This window comes from Oncorhynchus clarkii, chromosome 7 (assembly GCF_045791955.1).
Source record: "Oncorhynchus clarkii lewisi isolate Uvic-CL-2024 chromosome 7, UVic_Ocla_1.0, whole genome shotgun sequence".
In the NCBI taxonomy this organism is placed as follows: domain Eukaryota; kingdom Metazoa; phylum Chordata; class Actinopteri; order Salmoniformes; family Salmonidae; genus Oncorhynchus; species Oncorhynchus clarkii.
This window is the reverse complement of record NC_092153.1, coordinates 6,802,635-6,824,563: the sequence shown is the minus strand read 5'-3', so window position 1 is coordinate 6,824,563 and position 21,929 is coordinate 6,802,635. Positions and strand designations below refer to the sequence as shown.

Here is a 21,929-nt window from a genome sequence, read left to right as displayed (position 1 = left end):
ATAATATAAAAACTCCACCAATTCACAATTACTTACCTTCTGGCCTTCCTGAAATAGTCTGGACAAGGTGTGTAAAGATCTGTTTTTAATCAGTGCACAACAAAACAAGTGGAACTAGGAGACGGTTTCAGTTGAGCATCTTCTGTGAAACTGTATTCTTGAGCCCCTCTCCTTTATCAGGGAGAGTCTCGCCCTCCCACGTCCCCGCAGAGTAGTTTATTAAAACAACTGCATGGGCGAGTGCAATGTTTTCATGAATAGGAGGAATATTGTCCAAATACGTTTCTCTGAATCTTGCGCCTAAAATCCTGTTTTTTCATCTCGCAGGCTACTTACAGCAGCCCACCCACCTCCCACAGCTGCCCACCCACCACCCACAGCTGCCCCCCCACCACCCATAGCTGCCCCCACCCCCCCCCACCACCCACTGCCCACCCACCACCCACAGCTGCCCACCCACCACCCACAGCTGCCCACCCACCACCCATAGCTGCCCACCCACCACCCATAGCCCACCCACCACCCATAGCTGCCCGCCCACCCACCACCCATAGCTGCCCGCCCACCCACCACCCATAGCTGCCCACCCACCACCCACAGCTGCCCACCCACCACCCATAGCTGCCCGCCCGCCCACCACCCATAGCTGCACACCCACCACCCATAGCTGCCCGCCCACCCACCACCCATAGCTGCCCGCCCACCCACCACCCATAGCTGCCCACCCACCACCCACAGCTGCACACCCACCACCCACAGCTTCCCACCCACAGCTGCCCACCCACCACCCACAGCTGCCCACCCACCACAGCTGCCCCCCCCCACCAGTTAAAACAGTTATGTAACATCATTTAGAAATAGACATACAAGTTTAATAGCAGAAGAAGTCTTCTCAGTTTACTGAATGAAAGATGAGCGCATTTTGTGGACCTCATTATCAAGCAACGTAGACAGTGATTGGTAACCCCACTCCCTTACACTGAACTTTGTAAAGATGAGGGGAAAAATAACATCTTACAAGGAATCCAAATTCATTGCCGTTCTCTCATGCAAGTCAAATGACAGACAGTTGAGGAAGTCACTGCAGACTATTGAGATGCACCCCAGGGGACTACTTCAGGGGTGTAACCTATTCCCTGTCCTCACCATCTACTACCACTAGTGTGAAGACATGACAGGCCATGCAACATGAATGATCCATTCTCTCACGGACACAGAATGATGTGTATCTTTAGCTCTGAAGATGTAGTAAAAGTCTTTCTGATGAGGTTCTACAGACACAATGCTTTTCATTTAGAAGGTGATTATACACATATGGCCTACTTACAGGCCTACATGTACATTTTGATGGAGATGTTGTGTAAAAGGCTTAATGAGATGGGCTACACAAGCAAGTCAAGGGAAGTACAAAGCAGAAACCTTGGTGGATTTTACTGAAATATATTTGGACTACAGGGACAAAGGAGAGACAAATGAACCATTAGAACTCACTCAAAACAGACAATAGGTGGGCAAACCACACATGACAATCCCCCTAAAAAAAGTTCACAATGAATAACATTTCCTCATAATGTAAACTGAAGAGCCATATTGTTTAACCGCTTGTGATAAAAAGTGTCTTGAAAGATTTAAAGAAAGTAACTTTGTGAATGATTCATTTCTAGGTATTGATTTATTTCTCAGTTATGGTTCAGTCAAATATTAAAATACATCTAATTGACATGAAGAGGATGAGACTAAGGAATGTGGACAGTTTCCCTTGGACCTTTCCATCAGATGGTTTCCATAGGACAGGTAGTTTCCCTTTCGACATAATGTCCTCTACCTGGCACCTTGCTACACTACGAGGCCCACTTCCTTCTCGTGGTCCAGCAGGGAGCAGCGGTCCTGGAGAGAGGGGGTGGATGGACCTCGGCTGTCCGGCTGGCTGGAGAGGGAGATGGGCAGGGAGAGGCGGCTGCCCTGGCTCAGGCGCTCCCAGGCACCGCGGAGGGAGGGAGGGGTGCGTCGCCGGTCGTCCAGACCCACGTGGGTGCTCACCTGGCTGGGGCTCAGGCTCTTCATGTTCCCCTGGGCTCGGAACTCATACGTCTCGATTGACGTCTTCTTATACCTGGAGCAGGAAGAAGCAGGAGAGGACTGAGGTCAGTTTTAGTAAGAGAGAGAGCAAAAGGAGGGAAGCTCCCTCTACCAAATTATGGCTTAGCGAATTGGCAAACACTGTACACTTAGAAAGAATGAGATATATTCTAACATTTGATCAAATCTGTCAGCCTTTCCTCTCTTACTTGGACCAGTCGGCGCTGTGGATTTGTACATTTTAACGCACTCTCAATTCTAATATTTTAATCTACCTATAGGCAGCATGTGCTGGCCCCGCCACCCGAGCAGTTAGGAGGGGAATAGATGGGGGAGATAAGGGGGGTGACATCTACCCTCTTTCTTTCTACACGTCCTTGTTCTGTATGTCTTGTTTTGTAATATTTGTTTTGTACCCAGAACTCTGGGTCTTGTTGTTCCTGTCTGCTCTTTTATGTTTAGATAAGAATTGCAGACTTGTCTTTTATACCTATACACCATTCTGGTGCGTGTTCAATAAACAATATTTGAACGAGTAAACGAGAGTATGAGGAGGATGGGGAGAAAAGTGTTGCGACAGAGACTTGACCTGAAACGGACAAGTGGCGTGTTAATACAGGCAGAATAACGTGTGAGTGAGTAAGACAAACATGACATGAAAACATGTGGCATGTAAGGAACAGAAAAGGAGAGAAAGATTGAGACATTTACACTGTTTTCCATAAATAAAGAGGGAGTTGGAGTGGTTCCAAATAGTGAACTAGATACAGCTGAGAGGTCAAAGTGCACTGTGTTCAGTCTGTGTAGTGTTCAGTGAGTGGGCTGCTGCAACAGAGACACTCTGGACACGGTGCCCTGGGCTGTTCTACAGGCACACGCTACTTTACTCGGGTTACTATGGAAACGCTTCTCAATGGACCGAGTTTACAGGGAAGAGATTGAGATTTTGGTGCATGAAAAGTGGTATAAAAATGCTTGCATGACATCCAGTAAAAGTTCCCATCTGGGATGTTGAAAGGTATGCAAAACATCTAGGAGGGCAAGTTTGATTGGTTGAAATAAATACACAGCAAAATCCCCAACAGACAGGGAGATAGATGGAAGGACGGACAGACAGAGAGGCAGAAGCATACACTCACAGTTTTAACAGCAGGGAAGAGATGACCACAGACACAGAGGAAGCTGCCATAGCTGCTGAACCCATCCATGGCTGTAGGACCAGACCAGCGGGCAGAAACACACCTGGATGGGTACAGTGCAACCCAGCTTTACTACATACACACACACACACACAGAACTGCACTGTTGGTGCTAGGATCACAGGCATTTTGCTACACTCGCAATAACATCTGCTAAATATGTGTATGCGACCAATAAAATATGATTTGTTACTGACCTGCGGCGATGGGAATCCCTACCAGGTTGTAGATGAGAGCGAAGACAAAGTTGATGCGTATCCTCTGAACAGTCTTCTTGGACAGCTCAATACAGGCCACCACGTCTAACAGATCATTCTACGTAGAACGGAGAAAACAACTCAAATCACTGAAGTTCCTTTGGGACAGAAAATACACCCAGGAGACCTCATCTCACAACACATGTAACTAGGATGTAGTTAACATCCCAACCACACCCCACTCTGCTCCTCACCCTGATCAGCACCACGTCAGCTGCCTCTATGGCCACGTCTGTGCCCGTCCCTATGGCGATGCCCACGTCGGCGCGGGCGAGGGCGGGCGAGTCGTTGACCCCGTCACCCACCATGGCCACCCTCAGACCCCTCTCCTGCAGCTCCTGCACCTTGGCCACCTTGTGGGACGGCAGCACCTCCGCAAATACCTTCCTGATGCCCACCTGGAGGAGGGACAGAGACACAATTCAGACGTGTGTGTGTGTAATGAACGCCACGCTGCTTGCTTAGCAAGTACCACTTCCTCCTGATTCAGCTCACACCAAGACTCGAACCCAGAACCTCTGTCTTGCACATCCCCATGTGCTGCACATGCATACGTGCGGTCTCTATCTTTCTCTTACCTGTGTGGCTATAGCCTTAGCAGTACGTCTGTTGTCCCCAGTGATCATGACCACCTCTATCCCCATGCTGAGTAAAGTATGGACAGCCAGGGCAGACTCGGTCTTCACTGTGTCTGCTATGGCCAGCATGGCACACAGTACACCTAGGGCATAGGAAGAGGAGATGGAACATGTCCCCGACACGGAACGGTGAGGTTGACGCAGGGGATTGACACATATCCCATGTTCAGTGTATGTACCTCATAGATAAACCACTGTTGGAGTAGGACACAGTCCTGAGGGTCATAGATAATCCACTGTTGGAGTAGGACACAGTCCTGAGGGTCATAGATAAACCACTGTTGGAGTAGGACACAGTCCTGAGGGTCATAGATAAACCACTGTTGGAGTAGGACACAATCCTGAGGATCATAGATAAACCACTGTTGGAGTAGGACACAGTCCTGAGGATCATAGATAAACCACTGTTGGAGTAGGACACAGTCCTGAGGATCATAGATAAACCACTGTTGGAGTAGGACACAGTCCTGAGGATCATAGATAAACCACTGTTGGAGTAGGACACAGTCCTGAGGATCATAGATAAACCACTGATGGAGTAGGACACAGTCCTGAGGGTCATAGATAAACCACTGTTGGAGTAGGACACAGTCCTGAGGGTCATAGATAAACCACTGATGGAGTAGGACACAGTCCTGAGGGTCATAGATAAACCACTGTTGGAGTAGGACACAGTCCTGAGGGTCATAGATAATCCACTGTTGGAGTAGGACACAGTCCTGAGGGTCATAGATAAACCACTGATGGAGTAGGACACAGTCCTGAGGGTCATAGATAAACCACTGTTGGAGTAGGACACAGTCCTGAGGGTCATAGATAAACCACTGATGGAGTAGGACACAGTCCTGAGGGTCATAGATAAACCACTGATGGAGTAGGACACAGTCCTGAGGGTCATAGATAAACCACTGTTGAGAGACAGTTCAGGACTATTACAATATGTGTCCATAACCTGACCCAGTGGGATGTGAAGGCTTTTCTTCTGTTGGACCCCCCCAAAAAAACTACCTTCTGTGAACTAACACTCGCACTTGACTTTTTCCACTTACCAGCACTGACTCTGCTGATAGCTACTTTAATGAGGAAAAATGTACTTACTATGACTGATATGTATGTGGTTGTCCCACCTAGCTATCATGAATGCACTAACTGTAAGTCTCTCTGGATAACAGTGTCTGCTAAATTACTCAAATGTAAATGTCTGTCATTGGACTGAGACTGTACCATCTATAGCTACCAGGATGGCTGTCTGCCCCTTGGTCTCGTGGCTGGACATGGCGTCATCCACGTCAGCTCCTACATGAAGCCCGTTCCGCCTTATCCACTCTCTGTTCCCGATCAGGACCGAATAGGAGGGGCTAGCAGAGGGACCTGGACAACACACAAAACACCATTAGCAATGGAGTGGACTTCAAGGCTAGACAACTTTCTACATTGTAGAATAATAGTGAAGACATCAAAACTATGAAATAACACATATAGAATCATGTAGTAACCAAAAAAGTTTAAAACAAATCAAAATATATTTTATATTTGAGATTCTTCAAAGTAGCCACCCTTTGCCTTGATGACAGCTTTGCACACTCTTGGCATACTCTCAACCAGCTTCATGAGGTAGTCACCTGGAATGCATTTCAATTAACAGGTGTGCCTTCTTAAAAGTTAATTTGTGGAATTTCTTTCCTTCTTAATGCGTTTGAGCCAATCAGTTGTGTTGTGACAAGGAAGATGTGGTATACAGAAGATAGCCCTATTTGGTAAAAGACAGCTCAAATAAGAGAAACGACAGTCCACCTGTCACACCCTGATCTGTTTCACCTGTCTTTGTGCTCGTCTCCACCCCCCTCCAGGTGTCGCCCATCTTCCCCATTATCTCCTGTGTATTTATACCTCTGTTCTCTGTTTGTTTGTTGCCAGTTCGTTTTGTTCGTAAAACCTACCAGCGTTTGTTTACCTACTCCTGCCTGTTTCTTGCTCCTGTTTTTTAGTCCTTCCTGGTTTGACCGTTCTGCCTGCCCTGACCCTGAGACTGCCTGCCATTTTGTACCTTACCCCACCATTCTAGATTATTGACCCCTGCCTGCCCTGATCCTGAGACTGCCTGCCGTTCTGGACCCTTCACATCCTCTCTAGATTATTGACCCCTGCCTGCCCTGACCCTGAGACTGCCTGCCGTTCTGGACCCTTCACATCCTCTCTGGATTATTCACCCCTGTCTGCCTTGACCTGTTGTTTGCCTGCCCCTGTTTAGTATTAAACTTTGTTTCTTCAAAACTGTCTGCATCTGGGTCTTCCCTAAAACATGATACCACTATTACTTTAAGACATGAAGGTCAGTCAATCCGGAAAATTTCAAGAACGTTGAAAGTTTCTTCAAGTGCAGTCGCAAAAGCCAACAAGCGCTGTGATGAAACTGGCTCTCATGAGGACCGCCACAGGAAAGGAAGACCCAGAGTTACCTCTGCTGCAGAGGACAAGTTCATCAGAGTTATCAGCCTCAGATTGCAGCCCAAATAAATGTGTCACAGAGTTCAAGTAACAGACACATCTCAACATCAACTGTTCAGAGGAAACTGTGTAAATCAGGACTTCATGGTTGAATTGCTGCAAAGACACCACTACTAAAGGACACCAATAAGAAGAGACTTGCTTGGGCCAAGAAACATGAGCAATGGACATTAGACCGGTGGAAATCTGTTGTTTGGTCTGATGAGTCCAAATCTGAGCTTTTTGGTTCCAACCAGCGTGTCTTTGTGAGACGCAGAGTCGGTGAACGGATGATCTCCATATGTGTGGTTCCCACCGTGAAGCATGGAGGAGGTGGTGTGATGGTGCTTCGCTGGTGACACTGCCAGTGATTTATTTAGAATTCAAGGCACACTTAAGCAGCATGGCTACCACAGAATTCTGCAGCGATACGCCATCCCATCTGGTTTGCGCTTAGTGGGACTGTCATTTGTTTTTCAACAGGACAATGACCCAACACACCTCCAGGCTGTAAGGGCTTTTTTGACCAAGAAGGAGAGTGATGGAGTATGCATCAGATGACCTGGCCTCCACAATCACCCGACCTCAACCCAATTGAGATGGTTTGGGATGAGTTGAACCGCAGAGTGAAGGAAAAGCAGCCAACACGTGCTCAGCATGCGTGGGAACTCCTTCAAGACTGTTGGAAAAGCATTCCTCATGAAGCTGGTTGAGAGAATGCCGAGAGTGTGAAAAGCTGCCATCCAGGCAAAGGGTGGCTACTTTGAAGAATATAAAATATATTTTGATTTGTTTAACACTTTTTTTGGTTACTACATGATTCCATATGTGTTATTTCATAGTTTTGATGTCTTCACTATTATTCTACAATGCAGAAAATAGTAAAAATAAAGAAAAACCCTTGAATAAGTAGGTGTGTCCAAACTTTTGATGGGTACTGTACATCATGAGTACGACCACCAAGTAAAGGGGTAAAAACCGTGATGTTGTAAAGCAACACTGACCTGACACTGACACTGACACAGTATCGCCGACCAGGCTGCTCTCATCAGTCGTGGCCCCCTGCAGTGTGACCTGGGTATGACAGGAGTCCTGGTCACCCTCCAGCAGTACCTCCTCAATGTTAGACACCTTACAGCTGATCCCACAGCCTGGCACCGACTGGAAGTCCTTACAGGAACCCAGAACATCTGTCTCCAGCTCCTGATATACATACGGACAGGCGCTCGCTCACACTAGTTATTTATTTCATTATATTGAGCCCTTACTTCACTAGGTAAGTTGACTGTGAACATTCATTCTCATTTATATCAACGACCTGGAGAATAATTCCAGGGTAAAGTGGATAGAATGACCTGGTCTGTGTTTATACAGCGGCTAAAGCACAGATACCTGGTAGATATCAATGAAATACCCTCACCTCTTTGCAGTGCTTGGCCACAGCCATCCCCAGTGGGTGTTCACTGCTGGCCTCCGCTGTGCCCACCAGTGCCAGGACCTTACGCAGGGGCAGCCGTGCCCTCTCCCACAGCACCAACACCCTGGTCACCCGCGGGACACCGTTAGTGATGGTGCCCGTCTTATCAAACATCACCGCACCGATCTGAATGGGAGGAAAGGAGGGAGCGGACAACACTGTCATTTTCTGTCTGTGTTACTGCTGGTAGCTTTAGCTGTGGCTTTTAGGGTTAGAGCAGTGGAAAATGCCTGTCATACATGTTCAACTTCACACTAAGTCACCATAACCGACTCTACCCTGTACCCGGCCCACAATACAGTTTGGAAAACAACTTCACACTAAGTCACCGTAACCGACTCTACCCTGTACCCGGCCCACAATACAGTTTGGAAAACAGCTTCACACTAAGTCACCGTAACCGACTCTACCCTGTACCCGGCCCACAATACAGTTTGGAAAACAGCTTCACACTAAGTCACCCTAACCGACTCTACCCTGTACCCGGCCCACAATACAGTTTGGAAAACAGCTTCACACTAAGTCACCATAACCGACTCTACCCTGTACCCGGCCCACAATACAGTTTGGAAAACAGCTTCACACTAAGTCACCATAAACGACTCTACCCTGTACCCGGCCCACAATACAGTTTGGAAAACAGCTTCACACTAAGTCACCATAACCGACTCTACCCTGTACCCGGCCCACAATACAGTTTGGAAAACAGCTTCACACTAAGTCACCATAACCGACTCTACCCTGTACCCGGCCCACAATACAGTTTGGAAAACAGCTTCACACTAAGTCACCATAACCGACTCTACCCTGTACCCGGCCCACAATACAGTTTGGAAAACAGCTTCACACTAAGTCACCATAACCGACTCTACCCTGTACCCGGCCCACAATACAGTTTGGAAAACAGCTTCACACTAAGTCACCATAAACGACTCTACCCTGTACCCGGCCCACAATACAGTTTGGAAAACAGCTTCACACTAAGTCACCATAACCGACTCTACCCTGTACCCGGCCCACAATACAGTTTGGAAAACAGCTTCACACTAAGTCACCATAACCGACTCTACCCTGTACCCGGCCCACAATACAGTTTGGAAAACAGCTTCACACTAAGTCACCATAACCGACTCTACCCTGTACCCGGCCCACAATACAGTTTGGAAAACAGCTTCACACTAAGTCACCATAACCGACTCTACCCTGTACCCGGCCCACAATACAGTTTGGAAAACAGCTTCACACTAAGTCACCATAACCGACTCTACCCTGTACCCGGCCCACAATACAGTTTGGAAAACACTGGACGTTTAGGGGAAGTATGTTTCGGTTGGGAGGTAGTAAATAGAGGTGCATTGCCTTGTGGGCCATCTCCAGCGGTTCCCCTCCCTTGATGAGGATGCCGTTCTGGGCTCCGACCCCCGTGCCCACCATGACAGCTGTCGGGGTCGCCAGGCCCAGAGAGCAGGGGCAGGCGATGGACAGGACTGTGATGGAGGCCTGGAAGGCGAAGCGGACAATAACATCTGTCTTGGGGATGTTCTCATCGTAACCCTGTGAGGTTGAAACACACAAACAGAAACACACAAACACTATGATTCAGAACTGGTCTTTTCATTCAGAAAGTACATCAATGCCATAAGGCTTTGTTAGGAGTTTGATAAGCTCTTGTGGTTACTCACAGGAAAGTACTCCTTCACAACATGGAAGTTGACAAAGCCGATCACCAGCCAGACCAGCAGTGTTAGCACTGAGGCAATGACTATGAAGGGTACAAAGTAGCCACTCAGTCTGTCTGCAAACTGCTGGATGGGGGCCTAGTCCAACAAGAGATGTTTCAGATACTTAGAAAATATAATAAGTAACTGATTATATTGTAACTTACACAGGTAATTGTAGCCTACAATCAAAGATGTCCCGTCTTGACCTTGGCCATAAAGTGGTTTGTTTACCTTGGATGTCTGTGCCTCCTCCACTAGTTTGACTATCTGACAGAGGGTGGTGTCTGCTCCTACGTGGGTGGCCTGCACCAGTAGAGATCCGTGGGCGTTGATGGAGCCAGCTATCACTGAACTGCCGGGCTTCTTACTCACAGGCATGGGCTCACCTGACCACAGAGAGAACATTGACCACCCCATCAACCATGGTAGACCACCAAAGAACCACAATGACTACCAGCAACCACCGATACAGACTACTAAATGACCACAATGACTACCAGCAACCACCGATACAGACTACTAAATGACCACAATGACTACCAGCAACCACCGATACAGACTACTAAATGACCACAATGACTACCAGCAACCACCGATATAGACTACTAAATGACTACCAGCAACCACCGATACAGACTACTAAATGACCACAATGACTACCAGCAACCACCGATACAGACTACTAAATGACCACAATGACTACCAGCAACCACCGATACAGACTACTAAATGACCACAATGACTACCAGCAACCACCGATACAGACTACTAAATGACCACAATGACTACCAGCAACCACCGATAGACTACTAAATGACCACAATGACTACCAGCAACCACCGATACAGACTACTAAATGACCACAATGACTACCAGCAACCACCGATACAGACTACTAAATGACCACAATGACTACCAGCAACCACCGATACAGACTACTAAATGACCACAATGACTACCAGCAACCACCGATACAGACTACTAAATGACCACAATGACTACCAGCAACCACCGATACAGACTACTAAATGACCACAATGACTACCAGCAACCACCGATACAGACTACTAAATGACCACAATGACAACGATCGTCGTTAGTGAATAGAGTCATGCTACCTAGATTTTCAATGCATTTCTCCACACTAGGTGGGTCATGTAGTGGTATTTTGCTACTGTTAAATAAAAAAACATGCATTTACATGCCTTTACCCTTCACTGCAACACAGTCAATCACCAATAGACCACAAAAGGACCATAATGACAGTAAACCCCTACGGCCCATTGGCTCCCCAACAAAACGGTTCTTACCTGTGATGAGGGACTCATCTGCCATGGAGCTTCCCTCGATCACCTTCCCGTCCACGGGGAACTTTCCCCCAGGCGCCACCTTCACTATGTCTCCTCTCTGGACCAGCTCCACCGACACCTGCTCCTCACTGACACACACAGCACAGACACACACACGCACGTACGCACACAGCACAGACACAGTACTGATTTATTGTGGTGAAATATTCTCAGAATAGTTGATGGACACAGCTATAAACAGATTGTAAAGAAATCATGGCTAAGGCAGGTTTGATTATATGAGGCCAATATAAAAATAAACATCACACAGTGTTCACTGTGGGAAAATGAACCTGGGTTTAGGTTCACCTGAGGATGGAGTGGTCAGGACCTAACGTGACCACAGTGGCATCAGTAGCTTGCAGTGACATCAGCTTGGCCAGTGCTTCAGATGTCTTACTCTGCAGAACAGGAACAGGAAACACAGAGACAATGACATGAGTGGGTGTTGATTAAACCTGGGAATTACCAGCCGACCTCAGCATAAGTCTTCAGCCTGTAGTCTGGTGATTGCTTTCCCACACTGACACCATAATAACACAATCATATGACCATAAATGCCACAAAAACTGATCAGATATGACCTAGAATAACCCCCTGGTGATCCACCATCCATAAAGCTGAGAGCAACAGAAGTACTTCCAACCAAAAGGACTTTAGCTGTGGTCCAGGTAAAGGAAAGTGGAATGAAACCCGCATAACTAATCGTAGGAGAAACACTAGAATTGAGTAGAGTAGAATAGAGTGGAATGGAGTAGAGTAGAACAGAGTAGACAGAGTAGAGTAGAATAGAGTAGAATGGAATAGAGTAGAAAATAATAGAGTAGAATGGAATAGAGCAGAGTAGAATACAATTGAGTAGAGTAGAACAGAGTAGAATAGAATGGAATAGAGTAGTGTAGAATAGAGTAGAACGGAATAGAGTAGAATATAATAGAATGGAATAGAGTAGAGTATAATGGAATAGATTACAGTAGAATATAGTACAGTAGAACAGAGTAGAGTAGAAAAGAGTAGAATGGAATAGAGTAGAATATAATAGAATGGAATAGAGTATAATGGAATAGAGTACAGTAGATTAGAATGGAATAAAGTACAGTAGAGTAGAATGGAATAGAGTACAGTAGAGTAAAAATAATAGAGTAGAATGAAATAGAGGTCAGTAGAATGGAATAGAGTACAGTAGTGAAGAATGGAATAGAGTACAATAGAGTAGAAAATAATAGAGTAGAATGGAATAGAGCAGAGTAGAGTAGAATACAATTGAGTAGAACATAATAGAATGGAATAGAGTAGAATATAGCATAATAGAATAGAGTAGAGTAGAGTAGGGTAGAATAGCCTTACCTTTGCTATGTGCTCCAGCCACCGGCCCAGGGCGATGAAGACGAAGAGCATGGGCGGGGTGTCAAAGAAGGTGACAGGGCTCTGATTGGCTCTCTCTGCCATCGCCACAATGAGGACCACAACTGAGTAGATGTAGGCGATGGAGGTTGCCAGGACGATGAGGACGTCCATGTTAGCCGTGCGGTGTCTCAACGAGCGGTACGCCTGGATGTAGAAATAACGACCCCCGAAGATCTGATGGAGGAGTAGGATGTGGGGGAGGGAAAGAGGAGGAGAGAGAGAGCAAGAGACAGAGAGAGATTGAGAAAGAGAGGTATGAAGAGAGAGAGCGAGAGACCGAGAGAGATTGAGAAAGAGAGGTATGAAGAGAGAGAGCAAGAGAGACAGAGATTGAGAAAGAGAGGTATGAAGAGAGAGAGAAATGTGACTTACAGTTATTATATAATGGACTACGACATACAGTAGATCAGCAGTATGAGGGCTTGGTAGGGTCCTATTGTATCTGGGGGTCAAAGACACATCTACAGTACTGAGACTGAGCCAGTAGCAGGGCTTGGTAGGGTCCTATAGTATCTGGGGTCACAGACACATCTACAGTACTGAGACTGAGCCAGTAGCAGGGCTTGGTAGGGTCCTATTGTATCTGGGGGTCAAAGACACATCTACAGTACTGAGACTGAGCCAGTAGCAGGGCTTGGTAGGGTCCTATTGTATCTGGGGGTCAAAGACACATCTACAGTACTGAGACTGAGCCAGTAGCAGGGCTTGGTAGGGTCCTATAGTATCTGGGGTCACAGACACATCTACAGTACTGAGACTGAGCCAGTAGCAGGGCTTGGTAGGGTCCTATTGTATCTGGGGGTCAAAGACACATCTACAGTACTGAGACTGAGCCAGTAGCAGGGCTTGGTAGGGTCCTATTGTATCTGGGGGTCAAAGACACATCTACAGTACTGAGACTGAGACAGTATCAGGGCTTGGTAGGATCCTATTGTATCTGGGGGTCACAGACACATCTACAGTACTGAGACTGAGCCAGTAGCAGGGCTTGGTAGGGTCCTATTGTATCTGGGGGTCAAAGACACATCTACAGTACTGAGACTGAGCCAGTAGCAGGGCTTGGTAGGGTCCTATTGTATCTGGGGGTCAAAGACACATCTACAGTACTGAGACTGAGCCAGTAGCAGGGCTTGGTAGGGTCCTATTGTATCTGGGGGTCACAGACACATCTACAGTACTGAGACTGAGCCAGTAGCAGGGCTTGGTAGGGTCCTATTGTATCTGGGGGTCACAGACACATCTACAGTACTGAGACTGAGCCAGTAGCAGGGCTTGGTAGGGTCCTATAGTATCTGGGGTCACAGACACATCTACAGTACTGAGACTGAGCCAGTAGCAGGGCTTGGTAGGGTCCTATAGTATCTGGGGTCACAGACACATCTACAGTACTGAGACTGAGCCAGTAGCAGGGCTTGGTAGGGTCCTATTGTATCTGGGGGTCAAAGACACATCTACAGTACTGAGACTGAGCCAGTAGCAGGGCTTGGTAGGGTCCTATTGTATCTGGGGGTCACAGACACATCTACAGTACTGAGACTGAGCCAGTAGCAGGGCTTGGTAGGGTCCTATAGTATCTGGGGTCACAGACACATCTACAGTACTGAGACTGAGCCAGTAGCAGGGCTTGGTAGGGTCCTATAGTATCTGGGGTCACAGACACATCTACAGTACTGAGACTGAGCCAGTAGCAGGGATAGGTAGGGTCTTAGTATACCTGGACAGGTGTACAGAGCAGGAAGAAGGCTAGGTTGAGGAGGGAGAGGCCTGGGAGAAGGTTCTGCTCCTCGGGCATTGAGCCACCGTGTTCCCCGTGCTGACTGTCCATTACCATCATGTAGATCATCAAGCCCATCACTGGCACCCCAAACACCAGACTGAACAGGAACGAGTTCTTCCACCTGGAACACACACACACACACGCAGGACGCATGCAGAGAGGAGAGTGTGTTAAAACAATTCAAGGTTGATTCAAAAACACGTATATCAAGTCAAAATCGACAGAGGACCAAAACAGATACTTACTGTTGAATCTCTTCCCCATGATCCAGGTTGTTCCCAAAGCCTTCAGCTTTCATTAGAGACGCCCCAAAGCCCAGCCCCTAGAACAGACAGAGTTACTACAGTTGTAAATATGGGTAAGAATATGTACCAACACTGTAATGGCACAATGTGAATATATAGGTGATCAAAACAATTACAAGATGTTGGTGATGGAAAAACAAATGTAGCAACCAAATTTAAAGAGACATGGCAGCAAAGTCAACTTCTAGCTAGCTACCTCAATCATTCTGATGATGTCACGAGCTCCAAGCACTTCTGGGTCAAACTTGATCTGGGCTTTATTGGTTGCCAGTGCAACTGAAGCTTCTAGAATCCCTTTGGTCCTGGTGAGTTTGGACTCAATGTTATGGACACATGACGCACATGTCATCCCAGTTACCTACACATGAGATGAGCAAAACAAATTTAAACTTAATGCAGCTGTACCAGACAATCCGTTGGCCCAATGTAGTACTGGACTAAACATCAAAGAAAATGTATTTAGCCAAGCATAGAAATGTATTTAGCCAAGCATAGAAATGTATTTAGCCAAGCATAGAAATGTATTTAGCCAAGCATAGAAATGTATTTAGCCAAGCATAGAAATGTATTTAGCCAAGCATAGAAATGTATTTAGCTATTTCTTCTTTCTCCATGTTGTCTCAGCCAATGAGAGGACTCACAGAGAGGTCCAGTTTCCCATCCATAACAGCATTGTCCTCTATCAGTGTGGCACCGAAGCCTAGACCCTCTATGAGCTGTGTTATCCGCTTGGCATCAACAATACCAGGGTCATACTTCACCTCCGCCTTACCAGCCATGAGGGCAACCAGCACTGAGATGACACCTGGAACACACAATGTTGTGCAGTTAACCCCTAACCAGGGAAAGTGGCATCACCACAAAATACTTGTTTATCCTCATGATCCTCATGATAGAAACTCTATGGGAAATGATAGTGACCTAAAGGATAACATCACCCACCTCTGTGTTTGACTAAGTTCCTCTCAATGTTGGCCACACAGGAGGCACAGGTCATGCCTGTCACACGGATGAAGCACTTCTGAACCTTCCCCTCCTCATCAGCAGTGGCCATCTTGGTAGAGCCAGAGCTACCGTTAATGGAAGTCTTGGTAGAGCCAGAGCTACCGTTAATGGAAGTCTTGGTAGAGCCAAAGCTACTGTGAGCCATTCTGGGGGAGTGGGGGGAAAGGGGAGTCTTTCGTCTTTGAAGGGGAGGGGTTGGTAGAGTTTCTGCAGAACCAGATTCTTCAGGAGAAAAGAACACAACATACACTGCTCAAAAAAATAAAGGGAACACTAAAATAACACATCCTAGATCTGAATGAATGAAATATTCTTATTAAATACTTTTGTCTTTACATAGTTGAATGTGCTGACAACAAAATCACACAAAAATTATCAATGGAAATCAAATTTATCAACCCATGGAGGTCTGGATTTGGAGTCACACTCAAAATTAAAGTGGAAAACCACACTACAGGTTGATCCAACTTTGATGTAATGTCCTTAAAACAAGTCAAAATGAGGCTCAGTAGTGTGTGTGGCCTCCGCGTGCCTGCATGACCTCCCTACAACGCCTGGGCATGCACCTGATGAGGTGGCGGATGGTCTCCTGAGGGATCTCCTCCCAGACCTGGACTAAAGCATCCGCCAACTCCTGGACAGTCTGTGGTGCAACATGGCGTTGGTGGATGGAGCGAGACATGATGTCCCAGATGTGCTCAATTGGATTCAGGTCTGGGGAACGGGCGGGCCAGTCCATAGCATCAATGCCTTCCTCTTGTAGGAACTGCTGACACACTCCAGCCACATGAGGTCTAGCATTGTTTTGCATTAGGAGGAACCCAGGGCCAACCGCACCAGCATATGATCTCACAAGGGGTCTGAGGATCTCATCTCGGTACCTAATGGCAGTCAGGCTACCTCTGGCGAGCACATGGAGGGCTGTGCGGCCCCCCAAAGAAATGCCACCCCACACCATGACTGACCCACCGCCAAACCGGTCATGCTGGAGGATGTTGCAGGCAGCAGAACGTTCTCCACGGCGTCTCCAGACTCTGTCACGTCTGTCACATGTGCTCAGTGTGAACCTGCTTTCATCTGTGAAGAGCACAGGGCGCCAGTGGCGAATTTGCCAATCTTGGTGTTCTCTGCCAAACGTCCTGCATGGTGTTGGGCTGTAAGCACAACCCTCACCTGAGGACGTCAGGCCCTCATACCACCCTCATGGAGTCTGTTTCTGACCGTTTGAGCAGACACATGCACATTTGTGGCCTGATGGGGGTCATTTTGCAGGGCTCTGGCACTGCTCCTCCTGCTCCTCCTTGCACAAAGGTGGAGGTAGCGGTCCTGCTGCTGGGTTGTTGCCCTCCTACGGCCTCCTCCACGTCTCCTGATGTACTGGCCTGTCTCCTGGTAGCGCCTCCATGCTCTGGACACTACGCTGACAGACACAGCAAACCTTCTTGCCACATCTCGCATTGATGTGCCATTCTGGATGAGCTGCACTACCTGAGCCACTTGTGTGGGTTGTAGACTCCCTCTCATGCTACCACTAGAGTGAAAGCACCGCCAGCATTCAAAAGTGACCAAAACATCAGCCAGGAAGCATAGGAACTGAGAAGTGGTCTGTGGTCACCACCTGCAGAACCACTCCTTTATTGGGGGTGTCTTGCTAATTGCCTATAATTTCCACCTGTTGTCTATTCCATTTGCACAACAGCATGTGACATTTATTGTCAATCAGTGTTGCTTCCTAAGTGGACAGTTTGATTTCACAGAAATGTGATTGACTTGGAGTTACATTGTGTTGTTTAAGTGTTCCCTTTATTTTTTTGAGCAGTGTATTAACAAGACCGTTGGTTGGATGGGTTATGCATGGATGGAGAGAAAGTGCTTTCGTGTAAGGGGGGTGACATAAAAGAACCAAACCGGTTCATAATCTGTTTATAAGCTTGTTTTACTGGCCCCAAGTCTGGGTAATTCAAGAACACTTGATGCCACACTAGAAAGCACACTTGTCTCGTTTCCAAGGAGACCTGTGCGCAAGTGCTGCCTACTCTCCACCAATAGCAAGGCTGGATGGAAATAGAATGCTTTGAACAGCATTGTCCATTGAAAGCAGTATTACTGTATGCCCACCGCTGTGAGACTGCCAATTTGGTGAGTTTGGAATGTTGAAGTAATCCATTTCTCTGCATTCTGTACAACGATGTACCTACTCAGTTGAGCCCCCCTCCCCATATTACATGAATGAAATGTCTGATTAGAAAAGTGTAGTTGTGATTTTTGTTCAAGGTGAAATAAACATATTAAGCATACCTATGAGTGAAGCATCAAATCCCATGTCTTCAATGGCTGCCCTTAGTTCCTCTGGCTGAGTCAGACTGGGGTCAAAGGTGACGGTCCCCTGTTCCTCCTTTAATGACACCGCTATAGAACACACCCCAGTCATCTCAGAGATCTTGCCCTCTATGGACTGGACACATGAATTACAGGTCATCCCTACAATCCCAATGACAGACGTCTGAGTCAGTGAATCCAAGATGGAGGATGACACAGGTGTCTCCCCTTGACCACAATCTATACTTGTGTCTTTGTTCGTAAGAGTCGCACCAAATCCCATGTTTTCAATCTGTTCCTTTACCTCCTCAGATGTCACTATGTGGGGCTGAAATTGTACTACTGCCTCTTGATCGCTCAGAGACACCTTGATGTGCAGAACCCCAGGCAGAGTCCCTATCCGTCCCTCGATGGAGCGCACACAGGACTGGCATGTCATACCCTTCACCCTGATCCTCGTCAGGGACTCTGTGGCCTCCGTCTCCCCGATCTTAGTCACCTCTTCCCCAGCCACGTCCACGACGCCGTAGCCCATGGCCTGGATCTCCAGAGATAACTCCCTGGTAGAGATAGATGATGCATTATAATCCACCTGAGCCAGGCCACTGGCCACAGAGAAGTTGACAGACACCACTCCCTTCAGGCTAGTGATGTGGCTCTCGATGGCCTGGATGGAGGACTTGGGGGTGAGGCCAGAGAGCTGGAAAACAGCCCGGGAGAGGGCCTTAGGTTGGGGGTAGAGCTCACTCTGACTCCCAGGCTCGTAGGCCAGGTTCTCATAGGTCCGCTTCTGGGAACACCAGGCCTCACAGGGACACATCTTCTCCTTAAGAGAGGGTCAGAGAGGTAGAGGACGAGAGCAAGAGAGAGAGAACAGATTGAGATGCACATACTTGATCATGTCAGTTATATGTAGGCTCAGTGTTTTCAGAAGTCGAAGCAGCAACGTTTTTTATAGCCCTTTAAATACTGGCTGCCATGAAAAGCTGATTGCAATCAGCTCCTTGAAATCTTGAGTTAGATTTGTGACCGGCCCTTAAAAAGGCTTGAAGCAGAGGACAAGTTAGGTCACCACTGCTTCACAATGAATTCTCCAGTGTCAACATCGTTAGTGGCCCACTCTGGGAACGTACAGTACTTCTGGTCATCCACTGTATGAGGATGGAGCACACAGACCAGAGACTGCTGGTGTAAAACAAAGGTGTTGAAAGACCCATGGATTACTAGAAGCTCCAGGACCACGTGACCATAAGTAACCCTGCTCACACGGTAACAATGTGACTCTGCTTAGAGTCAACGCTCATCTGGATCTGACACCCAGGCTGAGAGGAGGAGAGGAGAGGCCAGGGAGCATTCGGTGCATTGGCAGTCATTGTGAACACTACCAATGCCATTTTGTAATATGGTAAAACTGCAGTCTACCATACAATAAGAAATAACACCACCTCACCTGATCAATATGAACTCCTGACCTTGTGTCACATGTGGGCAATACATTTTTACAATATTTGTTTCATTACTGTATATTAGCCTACATTACTGTATATTAGCTTACATTACTGTATATTAGCCTACATTACTGTATATTAGCCTACATTACTGTATATTAGCCTACATTACTGTATATTAGCCTACATTACTGTATATTAGCTTACATTACTGTATATTAGCCTACAGTACTGTATATTAGCCTACATTACTGTATGTCCTATGAGGAAAGCCACAGCTCACACTGTCTGTTAAACAAATACTAAGATACTCCATGTTTGTTGATGGGAATGTCAACCGAGAGAGAGCTTTCTATGTACAGTAGTTACCTCAAACCAACTGGTCAAGGGATAGATGTGATATGAACACACAACATGGTCTGACTTTCGTGGCTCAAAACAATATTTTCACAGATTTCAAATACATCAACTCAGAATTTATAAATAAATTCCGAATTTTTGTGAGCAGTATAACGCCATACATGTATATCTAAAATGGGAATATACATTTAAATTTAAACAGTTAAGAAACCGGTCAGTTAGTGTTTCTTACCTTTAGTTCAGCCTGATTTGCTTCCCTCCCATGGTCTGCGGTTTGTCCGTCTGGTACAGCTGTCCTAACAGCGCAAGGCGACTGACATTCAACCATACAAACCTCAACCTGTCCCACGACTGACGGCTTCGAAACATATTTAGTAAGGCTACTTATCGGATTTTGCGAAAACATGGTCACTTCTCTGTGGTTCTTTATTTGTTTCTCACAACACCCAGAGAGGGCAAAAGTTCGTGGTTCACGTTTCTATTAGGCAACACGCCACTATAATGTCAGAGAGCGCATAGTGCAGAGCTGTGCACATGATTGAAGTCCAGTCGCACTGCTTGCGGTTACCTCTGTCTCTGGCAATGCCTTTCTTTTGCGCCCAGCTCTTGGACAAATCGAATTTCATTCGTCACATGCTTCATTAACAACAGGTGTAGACTAACTGTGATATTATTACTTACGGGCCCTTCCCAACAATGCAGAGAGAAATAAAAATATATAAATAACGGTCAATTAATAACACGTAATAATACAAGTAAAAAAAGCAGTGGGCACGTGAATGATCACAACAATTCACAGCACAGCTGTGGAACCCCCACAATAACACGGAAACCCATGACAGTGTTTCACTGGGCACTTAGTTTGGTGATTGTGTTACTGTATTGTAGTGCAGATACGGCGTGTATTGTAGATCATTTACCTGGCTAGAAGAGGACGCGCGCAAAGCCCCTCCCGTTGCACTTTATACTGGAAACGAGTGCAACAACGTAGCAAACTCGGTGCTGTGTCATGTATTAGCTACAAACATGCATATATAATCCTACACTCACACCTTCAGCATAGCCTAGCCTAAACCTACTCTGTGAATTCAAAATAACCTTTTCATAATGGTAAATGCATAAAAATAACTTGTCGTTATTTTTCAATTACACTAATACATACAGTTGTTTAATTGTCATACTATAATGTTTTACATTTTTTTTAATAAGTTAATTGCAGAAGCAGATAATATAAATATGTCTGCGATATGAGTATGACATACTATTCAACAACAATGTCACACATAATATATATTGAATAAAGGCTCTATGAAGGATATTAATGAATGTCCCGACAACCCATATGCTTGAAGTTGTCTCAAATATAGCACAACTGTCTATTGTCTATTGACCAAAGCCATTGATCAGAGTATAGAGATTTTCTGAATTCAGAAGTAGTCTGAAGCCTGATAATAACATGAACATGTAAACACATAGAGGTAACACTGTATCCAGATTACTCACATAGTTCAGGTAATTCCTCATCCACTTAGTCGGCCATGTGGATCCATACATGGTAAACTTCCAGTTTGATCAGGGGCCTTCAGCAGTCTTCTTCAGAGAACGGATCTGAAGGCAAGACAACAATGGACAACTCCAGTCCGAACAGGATGAGCCGCATGACACAAGTCACAGTTATCCAATTTTGTCTGTAATGGATGATGTCAACTCTAAACTATCACATCACTGGAATGCTGGAGTGCTTGACTTCATGGAAAGAGAAAGCTATAGTATAAACCAATAGAGTTTGATAGAGTGTGATTATAAAAGTCCACATAGTCACAGTCAGGGGGGTGTAGGTTTACCTTGGCAGCTTTTGGTGACAGTTATTAGATATTGGTGACTATGGCCTGGCTGACAATAATGGATTCATTGTGGCAGGCATTGGTGCTATTCAATCTATATTGACATATCAACAAACATTGCTCAACCCAGTGCAACCAGCTTCAATAAAATGCAATACTCTTCAATGAAACAAATCTAGGTTACATTTCCCAATATATCCCAATTTTAGATGACCAATAAGCCAATAATAGGTTAATTCTCATGACTTCCATGGCAG

At 46.3% G+C, this 21,929-nt stretch overlaps 1 protein-coding gene across 2 annotated transcripts; it reads right to left on the bottom strand.

Moving 5' to 3' along the window:
- Positions 1-1,397: 1,397 nt before the first annotated feature.
- LOC139412776 (copper-transporting ATPase 2-like) lies at positions 1,398-20,695 on the bottom strand. Of its 2 annotated transcripts, XR_011634724.1 has the most exons (22): positions 20,061-20,695; positions 18,000-18,846; positions 15,639-15,923; positions 15,338-15,501; positions 14,893-15,054; positions 14,637-14,713; positions 14,329-14,512; positions 12,555-12,788; positions 11,517-11,608; positions 11,169-11,296; positions 10,090-10,244; positions 9,820-9,954; positions 9,497-9,691; positions 8,081-8,263; positions 7,665-7,863; positions 5,398-5,544; positions 4,114-4,256; positions 3,730-3,933; positions 3,476-3,593; positions 3,219-3,321; positions 1,643-2,113; positions 1,398-1,601 (listed from the first exon to the last, which is right to left on the bottom strand). XR_011634724.1 is itself a non-coding variant. In XM_071159480.1 (21 exons), the coding sequence occupies exons 1-21, from the start codon at positions 20,232-20,234 to the stop codon at positions 1,837-1,839; spliced, it is 4,206 nt and encodes a 1,401-aa protein (XP_071015581.1). In that variant the 5' UTR covers positions 20,235-20,695; the 3' UTR covers positions 1,398-1,836. The 2 variants fall into 2 exon arrangements, 1 of the variants encoding a protein (XP_071015581.1); XM_071159480.1 differs by having other exon boundaries at positions 1,398-2,113.
- Between the last annotated feature and the right edge of the window lie 1,234 nt (positions 20,696-21,929).

Coding starts and splice junctions, on each gene's coding strand:
- LOC139412776 (XM_071159480.1), bottom strand. CDS start 20,234: ATGTTTTCGCAAAATCCGATAAGTAGCCTTACTAAATATGTTTCGAAG. Junction 14,714..14,892: donor ACATCATCAGAATGATTGAG/GTAGCTAGCTAG, acceptor TGTCTGTTCTAG/GGGCTGGGCTTTGGGGCGTC. Junction 9,955..10,089: donor AGGAGGCACAGACATCCAAG/GTAAACAAACCA, acceptor TTGTTGGACTAG/GCCCCCATCCAGCAGTTTGC.